Source organism: Ptychodera flava, chromosome 17, assembly GCF_041260155.1.
Source record: "Ptychodera flava strain L36383 chromosome 17, AS_Pfla_20210202, whole genome shotgun sequence".
In the NCBI taxonomy this organism is placed as follows: Eukaryota; Metazoa; Hemichordata; class Enteropneusta; family Ptychoderidae; genus Ptychodera; species Ptychodera flava.
This window is the reverse complement of record NC_091944.1, coordinates 24,697,755-24,723,654: the sequence shown is the minus strand read 5'-3', so window position 1 is coordinate 24,723,654 and position 25,900 is coordinate 24,697,755. Positions and strand designations below refer to the sequence as shown.

At 36.6% G+C, this 25,900-nt stretch overlaps 1 protein-coding gene across 1 annotated transcript; it reads left to right on the top strand.

Annotated features, from left to right (window-relative positions):
• Positions 1–1,802: 1,802 nt before the first annotated feature.
• LOC139115851 (stimulated by retinoic acid gene 6 protein-like) lies at positions 1,803–24,039 on the top strand. The gene is made up of 17 exons (XM_070678245.1): positions 1,803–2,238; positions 6,674–6,725; positions 7,641–7,726; positions 8,608–8,750; positions 8,998–9,176; positions 9,833–9,952; positions 10,358–10,440; positions 11,237–11,357; positions 13,049–13,193; positions 13,845–13,920; positions 16,350–16,422; positions 16,682–16,730; positions 16,980–17,097; positions 18,358–18,459; positions 19,398–19,561; positions 20,149–20,265; positions 21,435–24,039. The coding sequence occupies exons 1-17, from the start codon at positions 1,991–1,993 to the stop codon at positions 21,635–21,637; spliced, it is 2,079 nt and encodes a 692-aa protein (XP_070534346.1). The 5' UTR covers positions 1,803–1,990; the 3' UTR covers positions 21,638–24,039.
• The last annotated feature ends 1,861 nt before the right edge of the window (positions 24,040–25,900 follow it).

Genomic DNA, 25,900 nt, shown 5'->3' with positions numbered 1-25,900 from the left:
CATAACATTTTCCGCAGTTACTGAGGGTCAACTGTTTCAATGAAATTTAATTCGTATGGAAGTTAGTGTATGCATCAAGCACTCATCCTGCTCTGTGGATTTTACAGATGTAAATTCCATTTTAATTTTTTTCATAGTAGTTTTCGATCCTCATTACTGGACATACCAAAAAACCGATAAGCCAGATTGTCTACGCCTGAGCTCTTGTCCTGTCGGTGCTTGCTACATTTGAATATTTCTGTATTATCTACTTTCAGAATCATCGACAGAATTGTAACTTTGAATACTGAGTAGTTTGTCATAGAGGAAAAATATATATCCGCTTGTTTTGGTCTCAAGAATCATACAATATATACAATTATAGCGTCTCGAGAAAAGAGCGGGTGTGATCTTCTTGACCAGCCTTCGTACTCTTCTACAACTGAGGAGCATTGCTTGGCTGTAGCCTTCCCCCGAAACGATGATATGGCTGGCAGTTTATCGACAGAGCGTGTCGTACAAATGTCATAGTATGAATTATTGATGCAACATCACGCATCTCGTTTGGTTTTGATGACGAAATGGAAAGGCTATTTTTTTCACTGAATGGAAACTGATGTGTAAGCTATCTAACTGCCATCCAGCTAGTCTTCTTACTATCTCAGCCGTTCCCACTTTCCTAGGGAAGAAACGGTGAATATATTAAAAAGATCACTTTAAATTTTACAGCCATGACCTTTTCTCAATGATTCAATGAACAAGGTTAGCGTCACATTCTGTGTAACCACAGAGCAACATTCAATATGGTTCAATATTATTTTCTGTGCGAGCACATAGAAACGCCCAAAATGGTTATCTGTTATTTTCTATCATGGTAAGCTATTCTACATGTATCACCTCACTAGCGATACGTACCCGCTTCATTCACAGAATGGCAGCGCATTGCACAGTCATTCTTGATCAGCCCTTTTTTTAGAAACGGTTCGAAAACCATGACGTTTGACTGAGTTAATTTTAACAGAAATTGTACGTTCACTCATGCGTGTCACTGTGCAAGGTCAACACACGAAAGTTATCGGGCAAATAACAGCAGAATATGGCCGATACTGATGTAATATATAGTTTTGCTTTTTATAAACCAATTCCTTTATTTATAGAAAACCAAAACAAGGCATAGATCAGCATACTCGTGCTTTATGATGGGTGGGGTCGCGAATGATAATTTTTTGCGATGGTTGTTTTTTGCATTACGTCATCATATTGGCGGGGTTGGGTTGTCTGACCAGTGCATGTATATACTACAAATTAAAGGAATGACAGATAGAGATTCCTTGAAATAATTCGGGTAGAATAGGTAGCTGTGAACGACAATAAAAGTCAATACTTAAGCTTTGGTTTATAATTTCAAATACATGCTATTTCCGCACTAGGAATCAGTTTCATGTTTGCACGGCAATGATATTATTTGGTTATTGAATTGCTTGTGAAATCGATGTACCACATGGTGTATTTTGTTGATACAAATAAAACTAACGGGTTATATTATTTTGCACGCATTAACTTCGATTAACGTTAATTAACTGTGGTCTTTTTTTTGTCTGATAAATATTTATGAAAATATACAGCTGCGTATTTATGCAGTTTTCTTGGTGAACCTATAAGCTTAAGCAATGTTGTTCTTGTAAAGAAATTAATAGAAATGGCTTTCAATTTTTGCCCGGTTGATACAAAAAAGGCAATTTCATTCTTAGTTTCTGATAGTTGTAGAATACCATCTTATCAGTTTATTGTCTTAAAATGAATTGCATAGAGACCTTTTGGTCAAACAAGTGTAACCAGCAGATGTGATCGCAGATCCTGCGCATGCTCTGTACATACCACGATGACAGTGGTGCATGGATGGACCTGCAGCACAGATGCCCGCAGTTCAGACTCACTCGTCTGTTGCTGCTAGATCATCGACAGCGTTTGAAATGGTAATTTACGGTTGATCAAGTTCCATATTCCAAGAATGCTGTATCTTCTAAATGGTCTCAAGACCTACCTGGTCGACTACTCGTTCGTCGTCGTTCTGTATCTTATCATCGGGGGTGTCATAGATTTCGCGACGACGTTTTGGATGGCCCTTGAAGGCTTTGGCGCGCTGGAGAATGACAAGAAGTTTGCGGGAGATGCAGCCAACATCAGCATCTCTACGGCTTCCCCTGTACACCCAACAACCATGGAGATCACCACTGAAAGCAGCGACTTCAAACATCCGTGAGTATCAGCCAGTGTTTACAATGTATGTCTGCCTCTGTATCTCCATCCCTGTCTGTCTGCCTGTATGTCGGTCTGTTTGTCTGTCTGTCTATCCCCCTCTCTCTGTCACTAAACAGTGTTAATGACAGTCCTGGAGGTCCTCGCCAAAAAACGTTGTTCTTTACATTTTATTGTATTTTAAGGGATTTTAATGTCGTAAAATTATGTTTCATATATTTTGACATAATTAGTCGAGTCATGTATTATAATGCATAGTAATTGAATGAAACATAAAAGTACTCTCTGTCTGTCTGTCTGTCTGTCTGTCTGTCTGTCTCTCTCTCTCTCTCTCTCTCTCTCTCTCTCTCTCTCTCTCTCTCTCTCTCTCTCTCTCTCTCTTAGGCAGTTATCTTGATTATTCCTAGCAAATCGGAAGTGATCCTGGCCAAGGCCTTTCGCCTAGTCTTAGCTACATAGGTTGTCTTAGTAGGCCCTTTCCATTTCATGGGATACCTTTCTGTGATCCAAGTGGTGATGTTCTATTTTTTTTTCGGTTGATAATATTGTTGCTGAGGGTGTGGAGCTTTTTTATCTAGAATATTTCATTGGTTAGTCTATTGGCCGACGTGCAATATTTGTTTTTTTGTATTCCGATAATTTTGTGTGATAAAGAAAGTTGAAATGGTTTGGCACCAGGTCGTTCATTTTACAGCGTATTGCTGATATGTGGTTTTGCAGATGGGTGTGTATTGTGTCACTTTTTTGGCCCATGTATGCTTCAAGTTCGCACTGCTCCAAGAAAATTCCATACATTATGTTCGTCAACTTGCAATGTGTATATCCTGTGATGGTGAAGGTTGTGTCTTGATGGTGAAGGCTGTGTTTCATGTATTGCAGATCGAAAATCGCGTTGCTTGACATTGATATGACCTTGGTTTCTCTTTGTCGAATAGCTTGTCGTGTTCCATGTGGACGAACATGGATTCCAGATTATTGTCCTTTTTTGGTTCCGTTGTGGACCACCCGTGGTTAAGGTAACGTTGATTTGCTCCTTCCGATAAGGTGAAGTGTTTGAGGCTAGGCCACGTTTCGAAGTGTGTTGGTATATGTTAGCTGGTCAATTACTCGATCTTTGTTTGTATTTATGTTGTCTGTATGATGGTGAACCAGCTCTTTCCTGTCTGTTGATCGGGTTGATTTTCTCCGTTAGCGTTCTGCATGTTGGTCTTTTTTTGTGTGTATATATATATATATATATATATATATATATATATAATATATTATATATATATATATATATATATATATATATATATATATATATATATATAATTTTAATCGATTTTTAAATGTTCGTTCAGAGTGTCCACACACAGCCCGGAGTTTGTTAACTACGTAAGTTTGGCGCGAAAAGACAGTTTGACAAGGTAACTGTTGTCATGTGCACCAGGGAAATGTTTAACAGCTTTTCTTGACTGAATATTTTTCTCAGTTATAAATTGGATTGACATTAAAGGTAAACTCATAGCTACAATACCATAACAATTGTTGGCTTAACCAGCCATATTGTGTAATCATCAGTAAACCATGTGCCACGTGCACGTGTTGAAAATAATACTCATTAACTTGCAAATTGAGTGCCCTGGATTTCGTAAAATCAATCTAAACTTGCATAACGCTTGAGATAAACACAATTTGTGACGGCCACAGCGTAACAATCGAAATAGTTGAAACATACTTGTATTTGCCATCCGCCCGTTTCACTACCCGCCCCTTGAACACTTTCAGTGCTAATTAGATTATTAATAGTGCGTCGGATATTCCTGATCTGGAGAATGACGACAAACCAAAGTATTTTGGACCAATTTTGACGGCGACCGTGTAACGATTTTGATGTATTTTTTATTGAAATTGCTTACAGAACCGAACAGACTGTACGTTCATGCGTCTAAATTCCCCCATTCTTTTAAAATGGAAACATGTTAACGCTGAACCAGCTCTAGAAATAACCCAGTTAAGTGTTTATTCGAAAGTTGTGAGTGATTTCTCATCAGGCAAATGGACTACAGGTGTTCCTCTACTAATTGTTTTTCACAAGTGTCGCAGCAAAAGTAAGTATGCGGGCTTACACAGCTAGAAAACTATAGCCAGATACCTCTAACAGTCCCTAAGAAATAACCACTGTAATACAGGACCTGTAAAATTGGCCAGATATCAGGGGTTTATGAACAGGTCTGTATCAGGCTTGGCAATTAAAGGAATGTATATAGTGATGCATTTCTGACTGTATCCAGTGCTGTGACCACATGACTGAAATAATGGTGTACAAACAGTTGTGTGTTAGTGTTAAATTTACAGGGCCGTTTACAGGGTCTGAAATTTGCAAGATTTCAGGAGTGTATATTTTTAGAAAAAAAAACAGCTGTTATACACTTTTGTGTCAGGGTCTGTATAGGGCCGGCCACAGGGTCAAATGTTTTTTTTTTTGCTAGTATGTGGATCTGCTACGAAATGAAGAGTAAAATATATTTACATCTATATTAGTGTTTGATAATATATGTACTTATAACTGTGTCATATATTAGACAGCTTATGATGTGACTAAAGAAAAACATGAAATGAATTGTAATTCCGTAGCAAATAAGTCCTGAATGGTGCTGGTAACTGAAACGCCTTATTTCGAAAACCCTTCACCTGTATTTGTTAGTTTGTGTCAGATGTCATTGGAAGACAGCATTATGCTAATTTTATATCTGTGATGAATTCCACCTGGCCTCAATTCACTGTAAATACTATTGACGCATCATTGTTGCATCTCTCTTCATGACTGTAATTTGAGGCTGTCGTTATGGTTTTTACGGTTATATTTCATCAATAATCATATATTGCCTGTCAAGGTCACCGCTATTGATACACTAGGATACGTATTCGTTATTGACATTGACTGAGAGGAAATCCAAATTCACCCTAACGTTGGCGTTCAGAATTGTCGGATGCTGGCAAAATGCAATCTCATGTACACTGACCCAAGAAGTGTACGCACGCGTATCTCGTCGACCAGTCTCCCTGATATACGCAATGTCGAGGCAGGTGATGATTATAAAAATCTGAAAAAGTCATATCGCTTAAGGCAAGGCCGCGTAATCTTTTCTCCCGAAGATACCGTGAATTTCGAAATAGATCGGAATTACATCGTGCTTGGGTGATCAGAAAAACAGTTCTGGCGATAGAAAATGACGCCTCCTGTATTCATTAATACAAACTTCGATAAATTTTGCAACAATTTAACCCAATACGACGTTCGCTGTACCACAGTTAACATCGTCAGTGTCCCTGTGCTCCCATTGAAAAACTCACACACAAAGACACTGACTGCTTGAACATTTTTATATTGCCTTTATTACATTTCCCGTCTATGAAACTGCTAGAACGCTAACGATAGGTTTTTTACGATACAGTGTGTTTGGGTCAATACAACGATTGGTGTTTCCTACACTGAAAGTGTTCTGTGAGTGAAAACAGTGGACGTCGCATTGGGTTAAATTTTTGTAAAATCTATCAAAGGATAAAGTTTGCAATGAATGCAGTTGTTGTCATTTTCTATCGCCAGAAACGTTTTCTAATCACCCAAGCACATTGTAATTCCAAGCTATTTTGAAATTCAGTTTGAGTAAGCCTGCCCCAGGGTTGCTGACATAGATTTCTTGGTTGGTCTTTGCTAGACGGATCAGTGTTCTGAATGCCTTCAATCTTTGGACAGGAACCCGCCCTAGAAACATAGTGATGATTCTAGCTCTCTAAACGAAAACAGTATTATTTATTCCATGGGCCAATATATGAAACCATCTTCCCCTTGGAACTTGTATCCACCACGTTTTCCTGTTAGCTATAGGGACTTCAGCTGTCATAATCTGTTTGTTTGCCATTGTACTGGTGGTGGGTGTGGTCCCCAAGGTGGCTGGTATGACAACACTGTAACGAGATTCGGAATTTCATAAAATCCTGAATATTTGTTACTCAACAACATAAAAAGGCAATATAAGTGCCTACATTTATGTATGAATTGGCCAAGTCAGCTGCAATGAAGCTATTGATCATTTAAGCGCACAGTAATATATAATCAGTCCCTAAGAAATAACCAGATTATGATAGCTGAATGTCCTAGCTAACTTGAAAACATAGTGATATAAAGTGCCTAAGGGAGGATGGTAGGGTGGGGGTGGGGGTTGTGGCCGATGGACAAATTAGTGGGGTCGATGAATGGATATACGAGACTAATATGTGTAATTCATATAAACAGACATTTCAATTAGTAAACGCATGATTCCGTTGTTCCTGTTTATAGGTATAATCGTCAGGTCAACTTTTTCAATAATACTTTATCAAACACAATTGGTATATGCTCGAGCAGACGTGTTTTAACCCAAATGACTTTCAACGTATTCATTTCCAGACTCTGCTTACGAGAAGTCCCATTCCACGAGCTTTTTCCGAGTATTTTGGCGGTAAGGAAATCAATACTTTTCGTTTGCTCCTTCAAATTCATAGGCTTGACTGTTAGGATTTTTCTCGATATTATTTTTACATGTATACAGAAATTGTAAAATCTTCGATTTCAAATAGGTTATGACGTACTTCTTCAAATGAACACATCTCTTGAGTCTATTGTCTTAGATTGTTTGAGATGGCCCAGACATGTTCTCAGCTGACTAAAACACGAAAAGGATGTACTTGCACTTTGCCAATATGTCACAGTGCTGATAACACAGTCATGATGAGACAATTCGAGTTTATTCATAAACTCCTTATTCCGTAGTGTAAACAGAAGCCATGGACCACACAACAATGAAACATACTTCCAGTTTAAGATTTAAACTGGCATTAATGCTTTGCAGGGATACATTAGAGTCAACATGAATTCATCGGCATTTAAACTAAACTAGATTGGAAAGGTTTAGGTCGCACGAGGCGTTACACGTATCTACAGGTTGTAACCGCCACGGAACTGCAAAAACTTTCTCATTCTCTTTCAAAGTCAAGGATGAAACTCAGGCGTCATCTTGCAAATTTTGACAATTAAAAGACAATATTACCGAAAATTATAAGCGTTTTTTTTTAATTCACAAAGCCGGAATCCCATCCAACAGTCAACTTTTGGATCATTCAATTTTTGATTTTCGAAGAAGAAGACGGACATCTTTTCCTCTACATGCTTGATAATATGATAAAACATTCAATATGCCTGCAAAGTGTTATTATTTTCAAATGTATATAGCCGGAATGCAGTCTAGTAGACCTATATCTGAAGAGCACCTACATTTGTAGTTAATGTACCGCCATCCTATTGACATATTATACATATATCTGTGAATGTTATAAACTCCTTCTTCTTATTCCATCCTCGCATTCCATTCTTGAAGGTGGCTACTATACTATTGTATTCTTTCATGACAAAGAGGAAAAACATCGTCAAGGACTGTTGCAATGGAAGACCTGGACTGTCAGTGTGAGTATTATAAAAACATATAGACAAGTAAACAGTGAGAAAAACAAGAGAACACACTAAGATTGTTTCCAATATATTTTTTGGAGTTTCCTCCTTGAAATATTTTAAAACAGAAATGGTACTACCTTTTGCAAGGTCTACCCTGTTTTCTTTAACCATAACAGTTTACCTTCTGTATAACTAGGGAATCGAATTTTTGTAACCTTAGCAAATATTAGGGCTTGGACATAATCGCATTTTATATATATATATATATATATATATATATATATATATATATATATATATATATATATATATATATATATATATATATATATATATAATTCAAGATTACGTGGAGAAGAGTGCTCGATAGCGAAGCAGAACTAGTTAAATTAATAAATTAAATTAAAGCTATAACCATGACGTTATCACTATCAGTCTAATATATTCAAACTTCAATTGAAACTCGAACAAGAGTCAAAAACGTTAAACAAAAGGGGTATTGTTTAGGATACATTTCCCAAGACAGCATATATGCAAGCTCGTACCTTGAATTCATCGGTCTGATACAACCACCCGACGAGTGTAGCCAGCCTTTACTGACTTTACGAAACTAATTTGTAGTGGAAATGTAAACTGGTTTATACTGGTAAAAAAGATATATATATATATATATATATATATATATATATATATATATATATATATATATATATATATATATATATATATATATATATATATATATATATATATATATATATATATGAGTGAAACATATCGAGTTCTTAGAAAAAATATATTATCCGACAAAGTCAACTCGATGCACTTTCGTTTGTCTAATACATTATACTATATTTTTTCATATTTTTTTTTATTGCTTTACAATTGTTCAGACCTGTGGATTTGCTCTGCGATCATGATGATCGTTTAGGGTACTTGCTGCTATTCGGCGCTTCCTCAATTCTTCTGTTTGATTTGTTCCGTGGTTATAAGTACATCGACCTACGCTATGTGTCTCGTTCGCCTTGGTTCGGAGGTAAGAAGCGAATTTCAGATTTCCACTTTGGCTTGCCATTTTATGAATGGGGTGTTGCTGATTACTTGCACAGAACCAACGTCGAAACGTCAATATAGTGGTTTTTGCTTATTATTTAAGTTGTGGAATCAACAAATTATTTTGTTACATATTAAGAGTGAAAGGTCACCCATGCTGACAGCAAAACTATTGATACCACTTCTTTTACATGTTGTATTATTTATATTTTATATTGGTTTGCTTTCAGTGTTCGTCACTGCGCTGAACGTTGCAATGATAGGCATCACGCAATACCCCTACTACGCATCAATTGGTTTTCCAAACAAGCTTGTTGGTTCCACAATTGGTATTTGCTACGGCGGCTTGATGACCATTTTCGTTAGTTTGCAGGATCTCTTTTGCGGGACATTGATAAAGAATGTTGGAGTATGTACAATGACATTTCTATTTTTAAACTGAGCCGGAAAAAAGATGCACACGAGTTGTTTTGTCTATTGCATTGCAACTAAATGCGAACAAACTGTGACGATGACACCACACACTTAAAACGATCTATCACATCCAGTCCAGTGCTACCATATCATACTCCATAGGGATCTTCATCGTCACAGAACAATATAGCGTTATGGAATACTTTATGTCGAGATTCAATGAATATATATGCTCACGAGGCATATTTTAGAAAGAATCAGACATTGGACTTGATAATGTCCAAGGTAGTCATTCGCGCAATATGAATCGCTTTTGTATATTACACAGTAGGCCTATAATACCAAATAAACATATATGTATATTACACAGCAACACTGCATCAAAATGCAATAATACAGATACATTTCACACTAATGTGTTGCCTTTATTATAGAGTAATACACGTGAGTTCACATGAATACAGGCTTGCTGAATACAAGCAATGGATTCTTGACTGTATTTATCTGTATATGCACTATTCAGCTAAATAAAATAAGGCAATAATCCATGTTAATACTATAATTTTTTAGGGTTTTTATGCAGTGTTATTGGTTTGAAAAATATCAATATGATGTACATTCATACATTGAGAAATTCATTGTTTTCTTCAGCCCGTGGAAGGTATCGGAATATTGCTATACTTTCTCCCTATACAAACACTGTGGGCTTTGGTGTTCATTCGCTACATTATCGTCATTGTATGGGTTGTGATTGCAAGATTTCGAAATAAGGTATGAAAATGAAGTCATCGCTCTCACAATTTGTCATAAATACTCCCCGAGGTCAAATTTCTATGTGCAATCGATCTTTGCTTTTAGATATTACAGAATTGATAGAAAGTGGAATCTTAAACCACGAAAATGTACGTACAAGACAGTAACATTGTCGGGACAGATTGACGGCAACAGGCTAAAATAGAAAGATTGTTACAAAATTATTGATTCGTTTGAAAACTATAGATTCAAGTGACAATAGCAAATATGCCAGTAAAGTAAGAAAACTCGTAGCTTTTGAAACAATCCTACTCAAGATATTAATGGTAGCCGTTTCTGAAAATTTGAATATATTTTTATGTAGCCTATAGAAAAGTTAACATTTTGTTCTCTTTCATATTGCATTTGCGATTTCCTTTTCAGAAGAAGGATCCGTTATCCGTTTTCCTGTCCAAGTCAGAGTCTATTTATGTGAAGCACTTGTTCCACAAGAGGAGTCAAGAAAGGTGTGTGTAAGACATTACTGAAATAATAGTGGACCAAGCAATTGTGCCTTCAAAAGTGTGCACTTTCCGCTTGGCTATCGTAGAGGGAGCTGGGTCTACGGATAACATTTTTTTCCACGGATTGTACCGCCAATAGAAAATGTATATGGTATCTATAGTGGCCATTGTTTGCTTTGAAAATGGTATTTATCCCTTGCCAATGCCATGGAGTTTTGTCCAGGCAACTCATCATTGCTACTGATGAGCCGTCCGGCCAAACCGTTCCGACAAATGGCTAGGCTGCTTCCAGGACGTGGAGAGGATGAGAACAATGAATGACCTGTGACCTGCGTCACATATGGCCTGTAGGAATAGCATTTTCATAGAGATAGAAAAAACGTAACAACGCAGTAACAAAATACACGCAAAAGAATAAAATCTTTATGGCAAATGTGAGGCCATACAAGGGATGGGGGGAATAAAAGGTCGAAAATGTAAACCGTTAGAAAAAACCTGATATCTGCACAAGCGAAATTCCATATATATATATATATATATATATATATATATATATATATATATATATATATATATATATATATATATATATATATATATATATATATAAATTTCGCTATTGACTATTATTACCATATGGTGATACAACAACGTAGTCGCTGACATTCTGGGGAATATATATATATATATATATATATATATATATGTGTGTGTGTGTGTGTGTGTGTGTGTGTGTGTGTGTGTGTGTGTGTGTGTGTGTGTGTGTGTAGATGATGTCGGAACTTTATCATTTCAATAGGACGCCTACATCAAGGATTTGGAGATGGTGTTCAGCATACTGCTACAAATCGGTACCTGGGTTTAAATATTCGATAAGAGTTCTTTCAACTTGTGTAATAGCTGCAACGTGTCTATTAATGGTATGTACTTAAATATAGCACACACTGTTATAGTAAGTGTATCTTACATATTCTCAATTTGAATATCACGAAAAGCATTCCCATGTATTAATGTCAATGCACTGTCTTTGAGCATTTTGTTTTACCATTTTGTTTATTTCGCTTTGAAAGTAAGTATCATTCGTCAAAGTGGCGTCAACAGCGTCCTTCTATAGACATTCATTATGTATTATCTACATAACGGATGGAAATTGAAACCAGAAAACAATAACCAATATATTCTGCGCACTGAGTATTTGATATTTCTAGTAAGGTGTATTTTATGTTATATCAGAGTTTCAATTACACCAACATGTTGTTTTGATTGGACAATAGCTCATTCCAGTTGTGATAAAAACTAATGTTGCACTCGTAGCACGAAAGGATCTTTTAGATCATTTAGACAAGATGATCAAAATCATCGTCAGCTTATATAAACTACCTTTCACTTATGAGAACATTTGGCAGGCGCTTGGAATTCATAGCGATTTCACTTTATTCTGTCTGCTTCACTATCATTACCATATTCAAGTAAGCGTGATAGGAATCTGTCTTGCTTACAATGCTCAACTAAGGATGATGAATTTCCGGGGATTTTTTAAAGTCGCTGAAATTCAATGTGCTAATTCATTTCTGAATAACTATGGAGAATTCTACTTTTAACGTTAGAAACTCGTGTGTCGACAGTATATAATATAAACGCAGTCCCTCTTCTATGGCCAGGATTACACTACTTTGGTACAAATTGTACCTTATCTCCCTTTACTAGAACTGTGCCTTTTTTGTTATACCATCTCTATATCTCATGAATTAATACGCGGGGGTATTACTAAATATATGCTCGAACAGTTTTCTGCCTCTACACTTCTCATATAATGCAACTCAAGATCACATGATCATTTTGGCACTAGAATGACTATCTGAACCTATTCGATTACCTTAAACTGTTGCAAAATCTATCAAAGTAGAACGTTTGTAATGGATGCAGTTGGCGTTATTTTCTATCACCAGAAACTTTTTGTGATCACCAAAGCACGTTGTAATTCCAAGCTAGTTTGAAATTAACTATAACAAATACATGACAGATTATCCAAAATAGTGTGTGTAGGTGACAAAGAAAGACAAATATGTGGGAACATTTTTTAACCTTTAACGCATATTGAAGCGATTGTATATGCATCCCGTTACCATAGGAATTAGGAAAGGTTATTTTTGTGCATGTGATCATGTACAATTTGAGCATAGATCCACGTCACTTTCAAGTTCGTGAGAGTTCGTGAGAGTGTTCTACCAAAATAGTGCTTACTCAAATTCTTAAAAAACAACGAAGTTTTGATAAAAACGTATCATTCAATTTAGATTATGACAGTTTACCGCCTTATTAACATAGAATTCAGAAAACGTAAAATAATAAAAATAAAGCATCACATGTACTTTAGTCACACTGTGGTGTTGTTAGAGGTTTGCAGAACCTTCTTACATAAGCTACATTCTAGACAAAACACTACAATGTCATCCTTGCGGCCAACTTTGATGGCTACTTCGTCGTTTTGGCAGGTTACATCTTTTGGTTCATGTATCGGTTAGTGTTATGCGTCCATCAAGATAAATGATATCAAAATCTTCATTTTATAGACACCAAGCTAACATCATTTCTATATATTTCTCCTCAGCTTGGCGTGTATGAAGCGTTTTATCTCTCAAAACATGTTCTTGTCATTGAGATATATTCTAATGCCAGCAACGCAGCATTAAATAGAAACGGACATCACGATATCGGTCTGCTGTGGATGGATTTAGTATTCAATGGAACCGAAGGTAATTCTTTAGTTACAGAATTAATTCTGTAATTCTGTGGATGGATTTAGTATTCAATGGAACCGAAGGTTATTCGTTAATTACAAAACAACCTGTTGCCCAAGCCCAGCAACAGCAATTATTCTGCAATGGGTGCTTGTTTGAAGGTTTAAATGGGTGTGACACAAGATGGTCGGTTGAATCTATGGAGAGGGGGGGGGAAAAGAAGGAGAGGAGGAAGGGCGAATTGAGAGATGGGGAATCATACAATGGATGACTATTTAGATTGACGTTTGTGTTGCATTTAAACTTATTCAGAGTTATGTCACTTTAGTGATTCTAGGTATTACATGTACTTGTTATCATGTACACTGCTTGAAATCGTACCGGTCGTAGCAAACACTATTCATATGAGTGTCTATATAGGCTTTCCTGAATGAATTGTCTGTGACAGAGGTGGATAAGATTTCCCATACAAAACATTACAACTCTATAGAAAGTCTGGTTGGTTGTGAAACGACTTCGCTCTCGGCTACAAACACGTTTCATCTGCAGGTGTTACAATTACAACAAACTTACTGCATAATACTATTAGAAACGTGAAGAGAGCAAATAACGACAGATAACACTTCTATGATTTTTATCTGACACATGTCATTTACTTTATTGTAGTGATTCTGTTATCATCTGCTGTCGTTGCTACAGTAGCTACCTTGGGTAGTATGCTGAAAATATTGGCGAACTATAGGTAGGGACAATTATATTATTGAGGCTTTTTAAGAATCGAAAAACATTGACACTCATAAAAGAATGCAGAAAAAAAAAATAAACAAACAAACAAATAAAAATATACATGTAGCTATACATGAATTAGATATACTTCTGTCGCAAAAAAAATTGTAGCGAATGTTAAATTTGAATTCGCTTAAATGACTACAAGGGTCGATTATAGGGAAGAACTTAAAAACAATAAAGATTTCAAAAAAACAAGCAAGTGCTTGAAAGTTTCCCTGACACATTAAAAGATAATCTAGATAAAAAATGGGGAATGTATAGAATATTGCATATGAATATATTATTTCACGGTAGAAGGAGATGAGCTTTCGAAAATACCACAAACACTACAGTAAAGACCGTCATAGTACCTTAAATTACTTTAAAACAAAGAAATTAACAAATTGCTTTGAACAATCTCTTGATGTTGAACTTGAGATGTTTGCCAAGGATTCAATACATCTGAACAGTATTCAACACATCTACCAATTAATAAGAAGAAAGTAATTTAAATGTGTACCTTGATACAATTCTCTGTAGCTCTCTTAAAAATCTGATGCAATCCTAACATTTATTAGTGAGCGCAGCGACAGCAGCCATAGGCCGCTCGCAAAGCGAGCAATCAGACCGGATCCGTTACCGTTGTGCGCCGCCATTTTGAAACAAGCCTACTCTCGCGAGAACGAACGGCCAACTAACGCGGGAATTAAAAATCGTGTTGCGTGGAGCCACTAACGGTAATGACAACTATTTGTTTGGCATGAGACGTCCTCTGTTCTCCGCTCACTTAAAATAAACTGATATGAACCATGAAATTTACCTGTTTAAATTGATTTTAGTTCGTGAAATTGGCATTTCCGAGTTAAATTGCTATAGTCTATTGTTATTCTAGAAAACAACGGCCATTCATCGTCTATGGCAAAAATATGCAACGAACATAAAAATTAGCATGCATTAGCACGATAATATCATTGACGATTTACCTTGCGCTGCGCTCGCTTTGAGGTCAGACCTGATAGATGTTACTTCAAACCCTTGCTTATCTAGCTGCAGCAGAACAGTAATCTGAACAACATAAAGTTGGGGTTAAAACTGCACCGAAGTCCATGAGTTTGTCAGTTCTTAGACGTTCGAAACCTGGCAGACAATAACTAAACGTACTGCACCTTTCTTATTTGTGTTAGTCAAAAGACAGCATTTGTGCAAATTGAGGTCTACTTTTTAGGTACCACACCACTATGCAAGTCTGTCAAAATTAACTTGACACTTGTGGTGATCTGAATGTTATCAATTCATTGAAAAATAATGTCACACAGGAAAAACTGATTAGAGCAGACTTCTCGCAAATCATTATATAACAATAGTGATTCACGTAGTGACCCCTTGGGTTCACCAGATGGCAAAGTGTGACTCTTGAAGAACAATAATTGATAGTAACAACTCGTTGTTTTCGATCACTCAGATATGAGTGTAAAATATATCGTACGTAACCAGACAAAACATGATGTTTAAGTTTCTGACACTAACGATGTGATTAACTCTAAACGTACATGTATGTATGTATGTATGTATGTATGTATGTATGTATGTATGTATGTATGTATGTATGTATGTATGTATGTATGTATGTATGTATGTATGTACGTACGTACGTACGTACGTACGTACGTACGCACGCACGCATGCATGCATGCATGCATGCATGTATGTATGCATGTATGTTTGTATGCTTGTATGTATGTAAGCTTACGTATGTATGTATGTAAGCTTATGGATGGATAGCTTATGTATGTATATAAGCTTATGTATGTATGTATGATGAATCTTTATTACATGCCTTGATGCGAAGGCAAATCAGTGCATTGATTTAAATAGGAACATCCGGGGAGTAAGCGGGCCGGTGAACAATGTATTGACCGGTTTCCATGGTAACCCGGTCCTGTGAAGCCCTTCGACATTTTCGACGTCAAAGTAGACGCTTAACGCTAGATGTAAAATATCCATGCGCGCACTGCTATTTCGACTTTCGTTAAAATATGTTTCATGCTGGTCGATAATGGTAAAATTGTCTGAAAATGTCCTGGGCGTAACTAAATTCACATAGCATCAACTGTGAAGAGGCATGTAATAAAACTATTTTGCCTGAATACATGGGTGTATGTGCCCTCGCAGTAGGAGACAATTTGCCCTCCTTGCGTCAGGCAAATTGTCACCTGCTCTAGGGCACATAAACCCATGTATTCAGGCAATAATATATAGGCCTAATGTATCTATGTATCGATCAATGCATCTAAGTATCTTTGTATGTAGATTTGAGATTAAACGAGAAACGAAGTGTACGCTTCTCAACACGTTAAATGTACATGTTTCTAAAACATTTCAACGTTATTCTTTACCTACAAGGGCCCATTTGCTCATGCTTTTCCGTGGTGACAAGTCAATTATACCGACAGGTGGATCTCCTTCTGGTGCGATGGTAAAATACTTTTTTCTTTCTCACTTTAATGATAATTATGTAATATCTGTGTTTGGGAATAGCTCGTTTAAGGCAATGGTAATACAGGCATGGATAACATATCGTGCATTTTGAAAGAATCGAAAAAGAAATACGTTACCCTTAAAGTTGGAGTTGCGAAATGAAAGCCCAGAACAACAAAATGCTTCTTGCAAAAAAAATAATATGAAGATGATATTTGAATACATTATCCATTAATTTATCGCTCCTTTGACACCAGGTATCTTGTTTGAAGTATGCCGGCTTTCAAATCGGGTTTCTTCTCTGGGGTGAGTTTCATTCATATTCCATTGCAGGTTTAATGTGCAATGAATAGCATGGCATTCAATGGAAAACCGAGAAAAAGGGTCATAACTTATGCAGTCCTTTAATCAGAGGAATTTATGTTTTATTGCAATGCATTCATGGCCTTAACAAAGCAGATTTATTTTTTCCCTTCACGTTTTAAACAACACAACGCTAAAACAACTGTTTATTAATAAATGTTTTTTCTTTTCTCCTGTAACTTATTATTGTAGGTTTCATCGTATTACAGATAACATTCGCTCTACTGATGTTTTTGATATGGTACCAGATAGTTTTACCAATAAAGCATGGTATCACGTCCGATTTCTTCAGTCGATTTGATACGATCTGGTAAAGATCAATTATTGAAAAGGTTATCTTTCATAGACACAAAGCACTTAAAAGTGGTGTTATTGTAACAACTAAGCACGGTTAATGAACCACTTTCTTTGAGAGCGGGGATTTGGCCTTAGCGGGTTTTTTTTTACTGTGATGCTTTCGCTAGGTAGCGTGGTGCCGTACGTTCGAATCCGATCGAAAACTACTGTATACATCTGAAATTTGTCTTTTCATTTATATTTTGCATGCAACTGTTACAGTGCTTGCAACAATTCCTCTACAGCTTGAACTCTTTGAATGGGCATGTCTTTTATGACTGAGTGACAGCACGATACACGATGGCCCCTGGTGTATTTAATTTCTTGTGGCATTGTATTTTAACGTCTCTCGCATTACTTTCTTGTGCAGCCAGCTGAGTCACTCTCATTGTAAGAGTAATTACCTTGTCTCGGCTGTCTCTGAAAAACAGCTGGGATAGAAAGTCCCATATCTCATTGAGTAATTCACTGTTAACGAACTCACAAATATCCATGACACAGCATAATCTCACCCTCTCTGTAAACTTTGTATACTTCTATAAACTTATATCAATCTTCCACAATTTTGGAAAATTGGGAATGTTTTCTTTGCTGTTTATCGCTTATTTTAAAGAAATTTTCTTGTCATGAAAAGTAAAACAAGCATGGGTTCCCAGCCATCCTGAGGGCTCGACTTGTAAAAAGCAATGAATTTGTCAAAATGACGCACCCAACGCAAATTTTATCTTATTCTGCTTCATAACAAAAATGACGATAAGTAGGCTATCCTGCCAATCTTTGAATAGGAAAAAACACATTACTTATAATTTACTGATAAATGTGTTGAAATTCAACACTGTGTTTTCTTGTGATATGTAGAACAACTCATACTTAGAAAAAATCATAAATAATCGATTTTCAAAATAAACAAGGTGACATACCCCTCTTGAAAACATAGGCTTTAAAATGAGTACCGCAAGGTGTAGACGAAAAGTTTTGTAGGAAATTGTGAACCCGAATACCCGCCTCGAAAGGCATTCTATCTAATGTCTCTCTCTGCAATGAATAAAAGATGTTGACTCAACATGAGGAGAGTAAATTTCCCATCGGAGTTTCTTTTGAATGAAGTCAACCACCATGACTGTATTCAATATGCTGTTAGCATCCAGTAAATGGGTACTCGATATCGTCTGGTTATTTTTAATCCTACGTACACAGACATTGAACGACGGAATTTTCTTTCTTCTCTTTCTAGGCCAACAGGTGTCTTAGGCGGAATAATTTACTTATCACAGCTGGCGCTGGCAAAACATCTCTTTCTGCAAGAGGGCGGGAGGACCCTTGGAATCGATAACAGGCATGTTTGAATTATAATGCTCTAATAAATATGAATGATATTACTAGAAGATTAAGACACTTAATCTAGCAGTCCAGTCAAAAGGCAGTGACGCATACGGGTATGACTCCTAGTAAATACATAAATCATACGTTGAAACATCTCACCCATTTGTCAATGAGCTGTAAATTTTATACGTTTACTATCTGCCTTTTAAATTAAATGCAGATATTATCTCAGTACATAATTTATACCACATCTTTCTTTCTTTCTTTCCTTGTTTACTATCTTTATAACTTATTCTTATACTTCCCGCATTTGAATATATCTCAGTCCATTTCTCAGACTCTTTCCATCCCTGTCGACTGTCCTTATCTCGCTGTCTTGGTATCTTCCACACTCTACTTCTGTCACACTCGTAGGTAGGGGAATTACGAATTACGAGTTGAGGTACCGTCTGCTTTCAGTAACTGAAGCTAACACACCGAGATGTAGATTGTAACATAACCGTATAATTTATTACAAGATGGCGACCGTATCATTCACCGTCAAAGGTCGAATCTGTAATGTCCCTAGTTCTAAATTCTCTACAAGGTTAAATACGTCTCTAAATCTTACATAATCTATAAAATTATCATTATCATAAAACAGTCATAACGTGGAAATTTTCCCGCCAGTCTTTGATTATTTGATAAGAATAAACAAGATCGCACCATGGAATATCCGTTTTCGATTGTCTTCATTGAAATCTTAACCAATAATTAATTAAAAGTGTCACACTATCTCCTATCTCTTCTTGTACGATTTTGAGTCTATGACCTTCACACGCCTTGGCCACGTGAGGGACGCTTCGATAAAAAAAAAATCTATACAGGGGAGGGCGTTACATCTCGGCAAAATAGAAGGAAATCGATAACTCACTACCCACTCAAAACATCGCTTTGTCAACCCTGTTACAGACGACTGTTCCACATCAGTTCGTTCTTTCTCATATTTTACAACGTCATTCTGGGAATATTTACGTGCATATCGAGGTTGTTCCGAAGTTTGGTGTTCGGTCTGTTGTTCCTCGGGCGACTGGATCAAGCTTCTTTGCCCCGCAGCTATGAATTATGGGACCCTGGTAAGTTTCCTCTCACTGATGTCGTATAAAAGCGCAGGACGGCACAATCCAGCTAATTGTTTGCAGGAGCGTTAAAACATTGCCTCCGGTCAAGTATTCGCTTTTCACCTAATTATACAAAGAATCAATCTTGCAAAGCTAGTGTGGTTGATGCAAAAAAATGTTGTATACCATATACGAAACCAATATCGATATTTCATTACTTCAGCGACCTGGCAAGATCATTTATCATTCTTTCATTGCGGCATGTCATCACCATAGTAATACATGTAAACTTGCTGTTAAATAATTTAACACGCCTTTATTTACAAATCTACTATTTACTCATCAGTGTACGGTGATAGATCAAGGGTTTTTGGTTCATCAATTTCACGTGATCCGACCGCTTTATACCTATCTTTCATGCGGGCGAAATCGTACACACTGAAACAGTTTAAAATAATAAATTCAAAATTGCATCGGCAGTGAAAGAGGCTCAGTAGAATTCAGCCTTACATTGTCAGAATATGGTCTATCGGTTTCAACGACTTGCTTTGATATTTCTCCACAAACCCTGATATCGACACTTCTGCGTCTTTGTTTCATAGGTTACAGGGCTTATGTCGGTTTCCTGAAAGTCGAAGAAGCTCACTGTCACCCGGTGATGATCACATTCTGTCGACTTCTTCGGCTGTCGACGGCAAAACAGAAAGAAAATATCAAAGGTGCGTGATGTCACGTGAAACGATAATGGTGTTTGTTTCACACCATCAAGGCACAAAATTTTATCAGTGGACTGATGTCAGAGGACCGACGGAGATCAGAATTGTTGCCTGAAATTAATATGTGTTTGTTAGAGGCATAGGCAGCAATGGACGGCCAGCGTCACGTCAAAATGACACTACTAACACGTGTCTATACTGCCTGACAAGTACAAAACGCTGATGGGAAATATTGGGCATCCTTTTGTTTCAACCGATACGCAATACGTTGATTTCTGTATGTCAAACTGTAGGATTGTCAGATTATGCAAGCAACACCCTCAGCTTACCCGACTGTTGTTTCGTTGAATAATTTCTGTTCATGTGAAGCTGCCTAATTTATTATATACTCGCTATCAGACCTCATCAATAGAGTATTTTGCTCATAAAATATTCAGTCTCAAACATTGAAGTTTCTCGGTGTGCTTCCATCACAATATAAAAAATGCAGATAATTGTATTACTATTAAATGCAGTCCTATAAAAACACTTTTATGTTGATAAGCCTGACATATCCCATTCCTCATCTGCATTTGTTAAAGTTCCTCAATGCGTCAATCCATATAATCCATTGCCGCCTTTCCAGATCCCTCAATGCATATTTTCCAATACTATAGACTGAGTATCATATTATTTAGTCATTTTATGGGGAAATTTCAGCCAAGCTAGGCCAATATTTTCATGCCTTTAATTTGCATGGTTAATGTTTATGCTACTGTCTCCAACCACTTGCAGCGCTTTAAAGTGAATATTGGCTGACTGTTTGTGGATATGGACAAAATGCTACAGTAACACTATTGGAACTAATTTAGGATAATTTGATGGTGAAATAATGCCGATTTAATCTACAAATGTAGTCTCATCTGCTTTTCCTTTTACATTACACACTTATTTTTATGAGTTATTTGTATTATTGCACTGGCACCTAACACTTTTGAGAAATTGAAAAGGAAAAGAAAATCCAATTATCCTAAATTAGTTCCAATCGTGTTCAGTATACTCTGCAGTATATGTATATCATTTCAAAAAGGTTGCAACGTAAATTTGTAATGCGCACCATTGCAATGCAGTTTATGAACCATCACATCCTCAATCAGACTGTCATCTATAATGTGTATACCTTTGTCACTTAGGTACCGCTGACATTGAGATCATTCACTGGCGCAGTTGTCCGAGAGCAAGATGGCGTTGGATGGTCTCGTACACCCTGATACGAAACCCCGTCCTACAACTGGAGAGATCGCCATTGGCGGGCCTTTTGGAAACTGTAAAGATAGACAACTGTGAATTGGACAGCAGAATGAACGGCAGTCGTCAAAAACTTGTGAAAATATAACGCCATTTGACGAGTTGTCAGTGATATTTCTACACAAACTATTTTATGTTATTTTCGTGGTTACACGGCAACGAGGATATGTACATAAAGATGACGTATCGGAGCAAGTTTTACATTTTTGGCCAAATAACACTCGTCGCTTCAGTCATTGCTTCTTCCTCCGACAAATATGCCATTTTGAGTGCGTTTTTCTATCTACTTATGAAAACCCGAGTGCCACTTTTATCTAAAGGTATACTGTCTCCTGTCCCAATTTTGCCGCAGTTACCATGGAAAGAGAAAATCTAACCAATCACAGATTTTAAGCGGGTGGCCACTTAAAAAAACAGCGCCCTCACATGGGCATTTTAAATACCAAGGAACGCTCCTTTGACCATATGTGGATAATTTTAGATTACAGGTGACTGTATACCTTTAACCTTATTGTGATATGGAATACAGATTTTTCTCGGCATGATGCATAAAGGCAACGTCCCTGCCTCAAATATATTGCCGTCAGGGGTACACGTACAGGTGCCTGGACTCTCTCTTCTAGAGTGTGTCAGTCCTACCACGCCCATGCTCGAGCAAACACTCGCTACAAAAGCAGACGTCTTTACGAATTGATTGAAAACTGCAAAACTTCATGACTTTAGTTGAATACATGCGCGACAGTGAATGACAAGTGGAAAACAAACTAATAAACTTCATGGTAACAAAGTGGAACTCTGTTTCTCATACATGCAGTCTACAAAATCTACTTCATGGCAGCATTTCTATTTCAGGTTTTAGAAATGATAATAACTGGTGTAAATATACGAATTTCCTTAGAAGTTGCAGTTGTTCATTTATTTTATGTCGACACAGAATTTGAGTTGACATACGGGATAGTTCGGCTAGAGCCTAAGGCTCCCGACCCTCTCTTTGTTGGTTTAAAACAGCGAAATGTGTAGGAGTTAATGTCGAGATGAATTGAATTAAACGCTCTATCTCTTAGCAAATTAACTGACTGTGCACAACTTACAAAAAACACCTAAGTACTAAAGTTGCATTTTAAGAGTCAGTGTCGAAAACCACTAATGCGAGATTGAGAAGTGACGGTCGGAATCTTCGAAATTTTGCGCACAGAATTACCCGCCTTTCATTACACTTATCTCGTTCAAATTCGTCTTCAGAATCCCTAGTCGCCCTCAAATATGGAAGAGTTAACCGATATTGTTTACATACATTTTATTAATGAATATTGCGGTGTTCAATGCAATACATTTTTTGACGATAAACATCGTTAGAAATGTTTAGTTTTTGATGAAATACACAGTTTTTAGAAATGTTCACTTCAAAAATAGTAATTAGAACTTGCATTATTTATAGCAAATGTATCATCACTAGTTTTATAGCCTTTACGACGACCTTAACCCAAGCAAGTGCTAAGCGACAAAAACTAACCAATATGGCGGCGAGTGTGAAACGGCCGTCCGCTGAAACCTATTTTTATCACAAATTAATTCACTCATACCAACAGTTCGGATTATTCGTGCTCTGAACTTTACAACAAGTGTGTGTTTAATGCATATTTAGTGCTTTTAACGTATGTAGTCACCAAAACTGTGCCTATATAAGAGAACACTGTTAAGCCTCGTCTTGAAAAAAGTACTATATCTGGTCAATATTTGTCATGTGAAGATAATTACGATATTTAGTAAGTTGCCTAACTGATATTTCTCCCTAATACATTTTAAGCATGCGCATTTAATGGTTCTACTCCGGAATTGAAAGGACTCACAGTGTTTCACACACTCAGTACCCCAAAGAGATCATGTGATGATGGTACAAACACACATGTGCAAACGCGATCGGAAATACACGCATTTCTGTACGTGCTTGTGCACATGGTATCGTTTGTACCGTGCTCGATCCGAATTCCGGGTTTATGCGCTGTCTCCGGACTGTTCAACCATCAATCAAGTGCGATTTCAAGATGAACTAAATTTTCGCAACTTTCAATCGAGTAAAATGTTATCCAATTAGCCGCGGTGTGCACAGACCGTCTTCTGAACCTAAACTCTATTAAAACATTCATGATCGGTTCGGTAACAAATTTTATTTTATTTTCTCATTTCCTCCGACCTATATGAATAACAATGACCAAATAAGCCACACGCTTTGTGGAATGTGTTGAAGTTCGAATATTCCCTGTTGTGTATTGTCTAGCGGTTCCCTCACCTCGTTACATGGAACTATTTTCCATGACGAATGGGCATATATGATCAGCCTTGTCAACAGACTGCATTTATTCGTAGGTCAGGCATTGAAAAAGTAAATATTTTAATTGTGATATTGCTTTGTATATTCTCAATCAACCCAACACCTGTGCTTTGTTTTGCCATACTTGTTACTTAGATGATGACAGTTTCCTTGTAATCAATCATGATGGTGATCAGTGTACAATTCGGTTAAACTGAGTACTTGACACATTTTCCTTATTTTCCACTTGAAACTGTACAGCATCAAGCTCCGTATTTTCCCATGAGGACATCAATGTAAGCACACACACACAATATATATATATATATATATATATATATATATATATATATATACACACGATTGGAACTAATTTGGGATAAGTGGATAGTGAATTAATGTTGATTGAATCTTCAAATGTGAGCTCATCTGCTTTTTTTAGGTTATACACTTGTTTTTTATGACTAATTAATAATATTGCAAAATTCAGCAATAGGGCCCCTAACAATTTTGAGAAATTTGAAAAAAATATGAACTTCCAATTTTATATTATATATATATATATATATATATATATATATATATATATATATATATATATATATATATATATATATATGACATATGTATTGCCGATTGTCATGTGCGATGCTGGCATGAAAAAATTTAACATGCACAACCTAGACATTTTCTTTTTCGAGACAAATGGAACCATTAAATAGATGATGAAGTAAGAGAAGTAAATGTTGCTTTAATTATTTAGAAGTCATTATTTTAATAGCTAAAATTTAAGTTAATAAAGCTTGGCCTATAAATGACAAAGATTGATTAATATTGCTTCCATACGCATTATATGACAGGAATGAGTATCACGTTCCATTAGCAATAATTGCAGCTATACAAATGAGGGCAAAGTGGAAATTTCCGATGACGGATTGTACCATGAATCTTGACAGCTGATAACACGCAATATCAGATGACTAGATTGTCGTGCAAAGGCACAGGCGTCCTTCACGTTGCTACTTCCAATAGATGTGCCAACTACCGAGTTTGAGATCGCACATCAAAGGCGTCCTTCTCAAGGGGATTCCGGCTGGGTTGCTGTTAGTGGCGGAAGGTCTAACATAACCTTCTTCAAAAAAAGATTAATCTTCCACTGCATGCACGTATAGTTATTCCTTACTCGGCATATGTAAGCTGAACGACAGTGGTAACTATGGAGCACTCTCCGTTAAATTTATAGCAGTAATTTCGCAGTTTACATTTCGAATAGTGTGAAACATGACGCGGGAAAAACTGTTTCAAATTGACCTGCTTTTTGTAATTTTTTCCTAGTATCTATTAAGTATTTTTCAGGTCTTGAACAATAGGTTCAAATGAATCGCTGCTGGGCATCGAATCATGACCGGCCGTCTGCACCTCGATGAACTGCCAACAAAGAGGGCGATATCACGAAAAACTAGTCAAACCTAAGGACATGAATACCTGCACAAAATTTTTCAGAACAGAAAAAGTACAGAACATTTTACAGCACTGATTAAGCTACAAAATTTGTTAGAAACGTGTTTATATCATAAAATATATAAGTTGTATGAAAATGTTGCCTCGACAGAACTTTAAAAGTGACGTCATGTCCAAAAAAGATGGTAGCCTATCTCTTTGAGATGGAGGGCGATAGTTTTGTAATTGTGATCGAATATAGTCCCCAGTGCTTATTACTATCTCCAACTCATTTTCAAAGTCAACAACCGAATCCCAATGTTGTAAATGGGAAATACGTTGAATACCTGAAAGTCACTTAGACTTACAAGAGTGAATTTACCAACATCAAAACACAAAGTCACTTAGACTTACAAGAGTGAATTTACCAACATCAAAACACGATCTTCTTAGTGAAGGTCTGTGGTACAATGACACAACTTTGATAGCAATATCAATATCAAAAGATTAGCAATTGCAGGAATTGAAAATGATAATAATGCAACATCTGACATTATATACTGTATTACTTCCTTTGTAAAATACAGTTTGGAATTTTCG

What these genes read in the sequence shown, in the direction of transcription:
- LOC139115851 (XM_070678245.1), top strand. Translation starts at nt 1,991, where the DNA reads ATGCTGTATCTTCTAAATGGTCTCAAGACCTACCTGGTCGACTACTCG. An exon ending in AGTATTCAATGGAACCGAAG is followed by an intron (nt 13,194 to 13,844) that starts GTAATTCTTTAG and finishes ACTTTATTGTAG; the next exon opens with TGATTCTGTTATCATCTGCT. An exon ending in AATCGGGTTTCTTCTCTGGG is followed by an intron (nt 16,731 to 16,979) that starts GTGAGTTTCATT and finishes TTATTATTGTAG; the next exon opens with GTTTCATCGTATTACAGATA.